The sequence below is a fragment of the Sturnira hondurensis genome, unplaced genomic scaffold, assembly GCF_014824575.4.
Source record: "Sturnira hondurensis isolate 20B ecotype Veracruz unplaced genomic scaffold, ASM1482457v3 Scaffold0008897, whole genome shotgun sequence".
NCBI classification, from domain to species: Eukaryota; Metazoa; Chordata; class Mammalia; order Chiroptera; family Phyllostomidae; genus Sturnira; species Sturnira hondurensis.
In genome coordinates this window covers 5,221,544-5,233,859 of record NW_028081528.1, presented here as the reverse complement: position 1 = coordinate 5,233,859, position 12,316 = coordinate 5,221,544, and the positions used below count along the sequence as shown (strand labels likewise).

The 12,316-nt window shown below is 37.8% G+C and overlaps 1 protein-coding gene across 3 annotated transcripts in view; it reads right to left on the bottom strand.

Annotated features, from left to right (window-relative positions):
* ITGB8 (integrin subunit beta 8) overlaps window positions 1-12,316 on the bottom strand; it is a 79,503-nt gene that overhangs the window by 19,166 nt on the left and 48,021 nt on the right. For all 3 annotated transcript variants that reach the window (XM_037056298.1, XM_037056299.1, XM_037056300.1), the window contains 2 exons: window positions 3,616-3,711; window positions 1,377-1,466 (listed from right to left, as the gene is read on the bottom strand). In XM_037056298.1, the coding sequence (XP_036912193.1) occupies window positions 1,377-1,466; window positions 3,616-3,711 (186 nt within the window). The remainder of the gene's footprint in view (window positions 1-1,376; window positions 1,467-3,615; window positions 3,712-12,316) is intronic.

Here is a 12,316-nt window from a genome sequence, read left to right as displayed (position 1 = left end):
TTTGTTTTCCTTTTCAAAAAAAAATCTCACAAGATTAACTCAAAGAGAATAGTCCAAGAACATGTATGAATGACCCATCGACATGGACCACAGGGTGGGAATTGACTGGGAGCGGAGGTAGGCCGGGTGGAAGAGGGCAAAGTGAGAAAAATTGGGACAACTGTAATAGAATAACAGTAGAGATTTTACAAAAGTGTGTGTAAAAAACGAAAAAGGAAATTTAAACAAGTCCTTCATTTTCTGTCCTCTGACTACTTCCGGCCTACCCCTCTTGAACCAGAGCTGAAGGCAGATGCTGCATGGAGACACTGCGAAGAGAAGCCTGAAATTTCTCACAGGGCTTGGGCTGCTGCTTCCCTGTTCGACTCTACTGTGTCGGAAAGGGAATCAGAGAATTCTGGGGAGTGAGACTTTATCAATGCTCCATAAATTCAGGGTCGAATAAAGCACATCTTTGGAGAGTGTGCAGAGTATGAAATCCCAGACAGGTGGTGTCACCTGGTCCTTGCATTAAGAAAGATCTGGGATCTGTTCCTGCTTCTTCCGCTTATTAGTTGTTTCACCTTTGGTTAATTTGCTTAGCTTTTTGGGGGGTTCTACAAATATACAATGGGGATACTAGGCCTGCCTTATGGGTCAGTTGTGCAGATTAAATGAGGTCACGTATGGAAAGTAACTGGTTCTTAGTGGAATTAAAGTAACAGTCACTATTGTCATAACATCCTAACAGAGAACTCTTTCCAGGGATGGCCCAGGTTGAAGGAGCAGATGTTTCTCCAAACCCATGGCATTTGACACCCACTCTTCACAGACTGAGGAAAGCATACAACTATCAATAAAATATCTCTTAAGGTGATCCTTTTAATAAACTAGTTTTATAAAACTGCTAAAATAACTGATTGAATATTCAAGTGATTTATCCAGGAAACCCTAATTACTAAGGGTAATTACCCTTAGTAATCTCTACATCCAAGATAGATCATTTTGTCTGACAGGTTGTTGCTTGAAATAGCAGTGACTTCTTATTTTATCTTGGTGACATAGGAAATTGTGAAATTTCTTGGCTGTAAAGTATACTCTATAGCTGTGATTTGGTGACTCACAGAATATTTGAATTGGAAGGAGATGTAGATTGCCTGTAGCCCCGCTGGGCTTACTGTCAGTGAGATGTGATAAGGCACGGAGGGCTGAGGTGGCCTTTCCCGAGGCCCCACGGCTAGTGAGTGGAAGAGGTAGAGCTGAATTAGGTTCTTCATTCCAAATGTTATGTTCTTTCCACCACTATTTCAAGATGATAGGGCACTGGTTTGTCCCTTGCCACAGAAATTGGGGTTAAAAGTTTATTTAAAAATGATGTAGAATATATGTGCACATACCTGATAGGCTTCTACTACCAAATTATTGAGGTTTGCAGCCTTTGATTCTATTTCACCAGCAATGGTGCCAGGCAAGAGGGGTAGAAGGTCCTAAAAATATATACCAATAACATTTAATGACAATCATCTGCAATGGTTTAGCAATCAACAAATAGTAAAAATTCTTGTAGTTACCAGTGGAAGGTGATATGAATCAGAAAAGATTAGAGAAAAGAGAAATATACGCAACCAACCAGTGCAGCTAAACCAGGTACACCTGAAATGGTAGTGTGTATGTGTATGTGTATGTGTATGTGCAAGAGAGTGTGTACATTGCACAAATGAAATGCTGCCCCCAAAACCTAGTCAAAGTACAGACCAGCATTTCCCAAAGTATCTTCCATGAAATACAGTGTCCAGAGGTTTTAACTATGAAAGGATTCTAAGGGCAGATAAGTTTGCCAAGTTCTATGCATGGTCTTTTCCACTCAGCGACTAAAAATGTGCACTTGCAAATTAAAGGTTCAGAGAAGTCCTGCAATTTAGAAACAATGTAGCATTATTTAGTGCAGCATTTCTCAACATTTCTTTAATTACAAAACGCTTTTCTCCTGTAACAACAAATATAAACATTTTGCAGAATGACTGTTCTGTGGAATGAACTTTATCACATGTTGGCCTGGACTGGAGAAAAAGATCAGTCACAAGTGGAAGCTTCATGGAGCAACTGTTCTTGAGGGATGTTCCTAATTACTGAATGATTATGGAGAAGATTCCAGGTATTCCTAGTGAGAAAAAGCATTAGTGAAGGCTTAAAGGTTTGTGATAGATGAAACCAGTCTGGGTAGTGTGAAGGATGCATAACTGACGTGAAATCAGATTATGAAGTCTTGAAATCCGTTTATGCACACAATTTATCATTCACAAGTGTCATTAAGTTCCTGCTGTATGCCAGCTGACACTTAGACACTAGCAGCTTGATATCTCAGGTAATAGGGAAAATGTATCTCTCACCGATTTCTAAAATCCATTTATAAAACCTTTGTTAAGCACCTAATGGGACCGATTTGGCCATGCTAAATCATTAGATCACTTAGTTTCCACTTTTATGAATCCCACTGGTACCTAAATGACCATTTCAGAAAAAACAATGTATAGCGAAGCAATAGAAAGAATATGCAGACCCTAACGAAAGGGATACCCAGCAAGCATTTGATGGCTGGGGAAGGTTGTCAGGGACTGTCTCCTGGAGGTGACACATGGGTTGTGCCTTGAAGGATGAGTAAGAGTTAGCCAAGTAACGAGGGAGGAGGGAGAAGGGCTTCCAGGCCTGGTGGGTACTTAGCAAGAACACTGGCACAAAAGAGAGAAAGAGTTTGGTGAATGGTGTGCACAGGATTAGAAGCAAGGCTGGAGGGACAAGTGTGAGGCAGAGAGCAGTAGGGAATGAGTCCAGAGAGGCAAGCAGGGACCAGACGGTCTCTTAGGCCACATTAAAGACTTGATCCTCTAAATCAGAGGGCACTCTGGGAACTTTTTACTTTAGGGAGCACTCTGCCCCACTTATGATTTAAATAGATCACCCTGCAGCCAGGTGGATGATGGATTTGGGAAATATGCTAAGAGCTGTTACAACTCAGATGAAGGTGGCTGATAGACATGTCTCTGGGCAGCTAAAGTAGGTGCCTGTAATAATACACGCAGGACCAGAGCAGAGCTTGTCAGGTGTTCAGAACCGGTTGGTTCTTACTTTGCACACAACTTTGCTTATTAATAATAAGCCTGCCAGGTTTTATGGTTTACCAGGCAGTGAAATTCTATTTTTAAAACTGAGCAGGAAAAAACTGCTAGAGCCAATAACACCATCAAGAAATACTAAAATAGTGGTCAAAGAGGCAAAAGCAATAAAAGCAGCATAAGGAATATAGTCAGTAACATTGGAGTAAGAATGCACAGTGCCAGATAGGTAGTAGTCTTATCGGGGTGATCACTTTGTGGGGTACGTTCATGTCTTTTCCATTATTTTCACAGTACCACAATGAGTTGTAGTGGCCACACTTGGTTCTAGGTCCTATGGGTAGAGTTTATACGGAAATGCTCATGCAGGACACTGTGCAGTATACACTAGCTAATACCGCATTCAACTTCCATCACACAAAGCACAATAGCTCTGCAATTCTTACTTGGGATTTTAAGAAGTATTTTTGTTTCAACTACCAAGGTGAACATTTTAATTGTTATATTTTGGGAATAAACATACCTTATACCAATGAAACTGTTTTCCTTGAACTGCAAAGATGACATTAATGTTGTTGTCTATTAACTTTTCTGAGAGTTGGCCTAGTGAGGGATGTTCCTGTGAATGGGTGATGAAATAAGAAAGAGAGCGAAATTGAGTAGCTTGATCCGACACATACGCAAACATTTTTTGTGCAGGAGACCGTATGACTGACACAGAAATATGTTTTATTGTTGGGAAGGGTTATGGTTTTACTAGAGACATGAAACTTATTAAAAAATAAGATCAACATTAATGCATTAAGGAGTTTTAATAGATAAATGCCCCATAACAAGGTGTAGCTCAGGAAAATGAAAAGAGCTGAATTCAATATAGTATAGAGTGTTCAGCACTCCTTTAGGTTCACATGGGGATCAGAGTGATAGAACAGAAAGATAATTTCATATTCAGAAAAAGACTCATTAGTGACAATCAGAGTCTGAGGCAAAACTCATTAAAAAGTGTTGAAAGGCAAGTATGAGCATATATATAAACCCACACATACATACATACATACATACATTAGATATATAACGCAATATAGTATGAACTTTGTTTAAAGCCAAAAAACCCTGTACTCAAATCCCAGGTTATCACTTTATGATAAACATTCTACCTCGGTCCCATCTTCTCTAACATGTGAATGGTATCTGCTGGCAAAATGAAGATCACATTAGTATGTGAACAATTTAGTGCAGTTCCTTGCACAGGGTAGGTGCTCAAAATTGATATCAATGATCGTGATTTTTACTTCCCCCAGCTTACACAAGGTGCAAGTTATAGATCTCTCAAGTTCCTACCATTCTGCTTAACTTTTTTGTCATATAGATGCATATTTTTAAAATCTGTTTTACTTTGATAAATAAAGCTTATGTAGAGGCAACTGTGACATTCTTTGTAGCAGTGGGAAAGCTTGGGATGAGTAGAAGGAGAATAAAATTTAGTTCAGTAAGTCTGAGAAATCTGACAACTTGGAAATTGCTGTATCTAAAGTTACATAGTTAGATATTGTACTTCATATTTTTTTCTTCCTGCAAATGCTCTTCTGGAAAAAACTAATAATCTCATATAACAGCTTCACACTAGATACCTCTCCAAGGGGTGATGTCGAACTTTACCTGCAATAGTAGCCACCTGTCCCTTGGTGGGTTATGTTAGTCAAAGGCCACACTGGGCCTAATTAGTATCATGTGATTCAAGTTCAAATTACTCTAGTTTTTACTCCCCTTTCCACCCTCCAATGCTAATTGTTTTCTTAAGGGGAATTTAAGATGGGCTAAACCAATTCAAGATGGGCTAAACCATCTTGTCTAACATTTCTGAATTTTATCAAATATATGAACTTATTAAAGAACTCATTTTTTTTAGTTTTGGTTATAGTCTAAGTTCTGTGACCCAGATATTAAATTTACATACAAGATGTAAGAGATAGTCTTGTGCTTAAAAATATTATCACTAACATAAGCAACTGCTATGATCTGACTGTGTCCTCCCCAAATTTACGTGTTGAAATCCTAACCCCCAAGGTGATGGTATTGGGAGGTGGGCACTGGGGAGAGGATTAGGTCATTAAGGAGACTTCACGAATGGGTTAGTTCCCTTAAACAAGAGGACCAGTGGAAGAAGCTCCCTCGCCCCATCCACAAGTGAGGTTACAGCTAGAACGTGTCGTCTGTGAAACAGAAAATAGGCTCTAACCAGACCCCGAATATTCCAGTGCCTTACTCTTGAACTACCCAACTTCCAGAACTGTGAGGAATAAATTTCTGTTGTTTATAAGACACCCAGTTTATGGGTTTTTTCTTTTTGGTTATAGCAGCCCGAATGGACTAAGAAAATAACCGTAACAAATATGCTTTTATTGTTTACATAATCTATAATTGCTGTGGTATAAGCAAATCAAATTTGTGTGACCTGCATTTAAATACGATATGAAACCAATTTATGAAGAAGTTTAAAAAATATTACCATATGGATTTCTATGAGAAACATTTTGCCCAGAGCAATTCTTAAAATATAATTTTAAAGTAATAGAAAAATAATCCCCCAAATATAAATTCTACCAGATACATTCTTATTCTTTGTTCCTAATAATACATACACTCTTAAAATAGACTTATGACAGTTTGCATGATGCTGGTAAGTTGAAGAGCACAAGGAAGGGTACATCGCGCTGTATCTGAGGTATTTTTTAATGGCAACAGCTACTTTTCAAATATTTTTGCTTTTACAAAAAATAATACTATTTACCAAGCATTCCCTTTTCTTAATTTTTCAAACCATTCATACTGTAAAGATAATTTAATCCATATGTTTTTAACCGGCTTATACTTAACTCACATAAAATCAATATTTAAATGACGGTCCAAGATGTAAGCAGCTTTGGGAGCCTTCCTAATCTCTCTCCCCTTTCAAAAACAGGAAGTCACACTGGCCAAAAGTATACAAATTTTAAGTCTAGAAAGTTCTAGTTTAGTCAGAAGCTCATTAAAAAAAAAAGGTCAGTGGATTTTTAAGCTTAAAAGAACACCTTTTTTTTGAACCGTAGAAAGACATCTGTTTTAAAGAAAATCCCAATACCTTGACGCAGATTTGTTAAAATTACAAATGTTTAACAGATGTTTAAATAAACCATGTTGACAGGAGAGCTGTGGATTAATGACCATTGTGGAAACCCCTTCCCCTTTCCCCCTGTGAAGCACATTATCCTCTAAGTATTTTATCTTTTATGTCTTGTATCTCACTAGCAGGAACACTCCCTCTCAGCCAGCTGTTCTGGTGACGTCACTGCTCCTCATCCCCAACTCCCCCTTCGTCTAACCCATTACATATTGTTTCTCTAAACTCTGAAAATAATTAATAGAGATAACAGGCATTCCAGGAAGAAGGGGAAGCAATGTGCCAAGACAGCTGCTATGTAATGAAGGGCAAAAGGATTCCTTTCACATTTTTCTTCTTCACCAACACCTTCACTGTGACTTGTGGGAAATAACTTAAAAGTGTCTGAAGGGAAGAGGAGTTAAGAAAGATTCATTGAAAGCAATTTTGGTTAGAGAGATAACTGTGTACAAATGTATGAGAGAATTTTAATAATGTGCATATGTAGTGGCAAAAAAGAAATGTTTATGATTTTAAGACTTCATAAAAGTAAGGATCATAAAACTATTTTGAAAAATAATATAGAATTTGTAGTATTGAATATCATAATATGCAAAAAATCCCAATGTCTTCATTAAAGTATTCAGTTATCTGAATTATTTTCTTACAGGTCACTTTTTAGAGGAAAGAAACAAATAGCATGAAAGCAATCTAGATTCATTTAGAGCTGAAGCCTTTATGTGTTTTCAGCCTATTTTCTATGTACCTGACTACACAGCAGGAATCACTTGGGTCAGGGTTTCTTATCAGTGACACTATAGACATCGGAGAGCCAGGTATTCTGTGTTGTGGTGGGGGCGCCTGTCCAGTGCAGTGGGATATTTAGGAACATCCCTAGCCTCTGTATACTAGATTCCAGTTTCTCACCCTTCTGCCAGTTGTAACAGCTAGAATGACTCTGGACACTGAAATGTCCTCTGGGGGGCAAAATTGCTCCAGTCGAGAACCCTGCGAAGAGCAGGGGCTCCAGACACAGACCACTTGGGACCTCGGCTCCTGGCTTTCAATTCCTAGCTATGTAACACTGGACAGCTGTCTCAACCTCTCTGTGGTCCAGTTTCCCCACATATAAAATAGGTGCAAAAACTAGTATTGGCCTCTCAGAGTGCCGGTGGGGAGTAACTGTGTTAGCATGTGTAAAGGCTTTACTTACCATTCTGTGATTTCAAAGCTTAGATTAGTGGTGAGTGGGAGCTCATGTCCTGATGTCACACTGCTTGGCATTTACCGTGGGCAATACTCCGTGGGGCTGTGTGACCACACACAAGTTCCTGCTCCCTTTAGGGTTTCTATTTTCTCATGTACAAAATGGAGGTGAAAGCAGTATCTACACCTCACTGGGTTGTTGGGTGGTGTTATGTAAATGTAAGGGCCAAGCACCATAGGACTGCCTAATAAAAGACAGCTTTCACCAAAAGACTTAATATAATGCACTTGGAGGCTATTACTATAAGGCTAGAGGTTGGGCTCTTGCATATGCTTTATTTGACTTGCCTGATTTATTTACCCTTAGTACCTGGCCTCTGAAGCGTTTGAGTGTGCGGCTTCTGCCCAACACAGTATCAATGGTAACCATGGTATCCTAGTTACCCAAGTGAGGGGTGTGGACTGATCATTTCTGTAAGCTTTTTAATCAATGGGAGTGGTCATAAAAAGTTCTGTGCTTAAATATGGGCCGAAACATATTATTTAATTGGAACATTCCATTTCATAAATATTTTCATCAAATTTTGTTTTCATTGTGTCACTTTAGCAAACCATTATTTGTTTTCAGCATCAGAGCCATTATATCAATAAAAGCTGTGCTAGTCTAAGCCTGGCCCGGGCGATTCTGGGTGCAACTTTTGCTTTGAATTAAAAAAAAAGGAACTAAATTTTGTTTTCAGAAGTCATTTCCTGGCTATTTTATTGCTACCACGAAAAGCCTTCAAATTACATCTCACTTGAAGTTATTGAGGTCAGTATTGTTCGCATGGCATTTACCATTTAAAACAGACTGTTCACAGAGCAGCTGCTATCAGACGTTGTGTTGATTTTAAAAGTTGTAACAGTGTTTTAAAAAACAAGTACACATGGGCTTAAAATTTTTTAGGTGTGTTCTGCCTGGGTGACATTTCCTTTATTTTCCCAATTTTGCATGTTCCTAAAGCCCCAAAGTACCAACACTGTAAACTGATCTTATCTCTTGAGTTAATTTAAAAAGTTATATTTTTTGCAATGTTAAGCAGATAAAAATAAAGTCAAAATCAGGAAATAAGGTTAAAATTTTGTTACATGCTTTAGTTTGGCCAAATCAGAATTACTGTTAATATTATTCTGAGACTAAATATCTATTAATACATCTCTTTTTTTCTTCTTAAAATGATTGCTTTGATTTAGATGGCTTCTCTACTTGACTTGAAATAACTTTTGTGCTGTTAAGCCTTAGTCTATGGCAAGAGGTAGCAGATCTGAGTTCTCAATTTTCTTTTTTACTAGCTATAGGATTCAGTATTATACAAAATTAGGAACACTGTATGAATTTGGGCTTAGGAAGTACATCTTTTTCAAGTGTTTAAAACATTTAGGAAGAACCTTCAGAGTTGAAAGTGCTTAAAATATTTTTTAAAATGACTTCCACTATAGCTCCTTTCAGTGTGATCACTCACATTCACTGGTTTCCTGACAGGTGGCTGTGCTGACTTAGTATTAAGATTGAGGCATATAGAGTAAGCTAGGAGTCCGCAAATCAGGTACCTGGGGAAAGATATTTATTCTTCCTCCCCACTCTATCTATTGTGCATGGGTATGATGATGCCTGTGTGGCTGATATGGAGATCTAATGAGCTGAGGTATGTTGAGGGTCTGGCAGGTGACCTAGCTCAGGGTCAATGGCAATAAATGGAGGCAGCCAGCACAGCATCAGGTTGAAGCACATCAGTGGATTCTGGGGTTAGAGACCTTAGGTGTGGGTCTCAACTCAGATATTTGTAGTAGCTGTGTGACCTTGCATAAAATTACCTGATGCCTCTAAGTTTCAGTTTCCTCAACTATAAAAGGTTGTGGTGAAGCCTGAATAAGGTAATATAAGCAATATGATTAGCATGGTGCCCAGCTCAAAATAACTGCTCAGTGAACTCGTAATTTTATTGGTAAAATAAAAATGTATCTGGAACAAAGAAGCCCAGACTCAGGAAAAAAAGAGACATTTAACATTTTCTGAAGTTGAAGAGGCTATTTCTTAGTCACAGAGCAAAATAACTGTTTCTTTACTAAAAAATTAAAATTGTATCTTTACGTGGAATGCCATCTGATATCAGCAGATATAACAAAGTATCAGAAATAGCCCAATCAGAAAAGAATAAAACAGAAATAGATATAATAACTTCATGAAAGGTGCCTCCTTCAGGCAGCAAAGTTATAGATTAAATTAGCAAAATATCTTCTCAAGCTCTCTTTCTCATTTGTAGTCCTGGAAAAATCTAATATAATTCCAAGTAGTTGAGGTACCTGGTAAAGAGGAATCTTTTTAAATGACTTGCTATACATCAAGAGCATGTTAAACAAAGTTGCATGAAAAGTCAGAGGCAGAATATTAACATTTTTTACCCATAAGGAAGCAGAACTCTCAAATAGTGCCTAACATGCCTTCTGGATTTCAACATGAGTGCTGTAAAATGGTGATCAGTTCAGCAGCTACTCTATCCAAATGAGAAAGAGTAAACTGTGAAGCCAGAAATGAGGAAATTGTGATGAGTTATATGATAGGAGGGATGGAGAAACACTGACTATAATATGATGAGGCACAGAAAAAAAAAAAAGACGGAGTAGAGAAAGAAACACCAAACCCAAGCAACTAAATACAATGGAGAAAATTATGGCGCAATCTTGCCTGTGTGCATCTCTTTATCCAGGACTGAGAGTTATAGCAACATTTAAAAATCCCACTAACAAGGGTTCATTGTATGAACTGCGTGCCTCTTCCAAAGGCTTGTTCTCTAGCCCCCTTCTATTGTTACTGGAGACCCTGGTGTTATTCTTGGCCTCTGCCAAGGGTAGGGTGAATGATTGTGAGGGCTGTGTGTGAGGTTGGGATTTACCCTGGAGGTAGTGGGTGGGAAGACAGGGAGAAATTCCAGACCCTTAGTATTAATAACCTATCTTCTAAACCATTCATATTTTTATACTAAGATCTACCATTTTCAAAAGAATACCATATCTTAAACTGTCATTAGTATTGGATAAATTGTAAAATTACATTACTACTCTAGTTTTTCATTCTAGCACTTGGGAGAAAAAGCTGTGCAAAATGTAATTTATTTAATAGTATCATCATTTGCCATATAAAATACTGTGATAATATGTAACTATAAACTCCTTTAAATTGTATCTTGTTTTGCAAGGTATGTAAGCCAAATTATGTACTTTATTTCTTCCATAAGTAAGACTGTAACCAGAAAAAGAGTAAAAATTGCACTATTTCTTCTACTTTTCTCCTGAGACACCATGGCAAAGTGGTTAAGAATATAGATTTTAATATTATAAGATTGAGCTGGACTGAGCTCCAGCTTTGTTCCTTTTTTAGCTTTTTATTTCTCTCCTGAGTCAGTTCAGTTCACCCACCATTAGTTTTGTGTTTATAAAAAGTAATTATGACTACCCTAAATAGTTGTTGTAAGGTAAGCTGGATTCTGTACATGGTGTTTGCTGCAGGGGTTTTGATTAGTAAATATTCAAAACAAAGTAGTTGTTTTTAGTTTGGAGGTCACATTGAAATAGCTCTGAGTACAAGTAGCAGAGCTCTGGCCCAGGTAATTTAGCCATATAAACAAATCTTTTATCAGTTATTTCCTTCTATAAATAAAACCACCAGAATCTTGGACCAAGAAACTCAGATGGCATTCGACATTATGGGTATGGCTGGCCGAGATAAATTCTGGAAGCAAAGGGCTTGATTGCTTGTCTTGTACCTTTTACCATTGCCCTGTAGTGGCCAAATAGGAGAGGATGGAGGTCATTTTAAAATGAACAGTAACTGTGTGTAGAGTCAGGTTCAGGGTAGCTTTGCATCTAAAGCAATGACATGTCGTGTGTATATAAATGCATAGTCAAGGGGTCAATCAAAATGCTTCAACTTTTATTTTAGCACAGTGTCCTAGAAATGAAGGGAATGAGAATTCTTAGGAAGAGGATGCCTTAACACAAACCTAAAATGAGATAAAAGTACTTTCTAAGATATTAATAAGTACACTATTCATTTTTTTACTCAATACATATTAATGACACGTGGAATGCGCATTCTTTTAAGTAGGGGGACCACTGTCAAAGAAGGTAAATGAAGTTCATGGTAGAATATACAAATTCCTGATCTCATAGGAGCCTTTCCCAATACTTTGTAAAGTTCCACAAGATTAGAATTTATTTCCCTAAGTTTACATGGCATGGCCTATGTCGAAAATTAAGAGAGTATTTCTTTGCCTTAAGGAATCCTTCCTAGCTGCGCAACAGCACCCTCTAAACTACAGTTACGGAGAGATGACTTCAGGGACTTGGCCAAACTTCGGAGGAATAACGCAATGTGATTTGAGAATAATGCGATTATTATTTTCCCCGAATAAAAGCTTCTCTTTGTCTCACAACAAAATAATTCCTTTTGTTTCCTCCTCCACTTCCCAGTAAATAAATGCAAACTGTATCACAGATTAAAAGAGGTTAACCAGAAGGAAGAAAAGATAAGAAATGACTAAATTGAAGTGGATGGATGTACCAAAGTGAAATGTGGCCGAGTAAAAGAGAATTAACAAAGGGAAGACACAGGAGAACTAAAACTCCCGATCCTAAATTTTAAAATTCAAACCCTAGTTCACTTTTAAAATCTTTAAAATATGAGGCTGCTTTCAAGAGACTAAACTAACCACGGATTGAACTTGTTTTATGTGAGAGTGCAGTTGCTCCTCTAGACTTTCAATATGTCTGGCACAGCGTTCAGATGAACTAAATTTAATCAATTTAAATTTTACTCATGGGAACAACACACAGTTCAGCA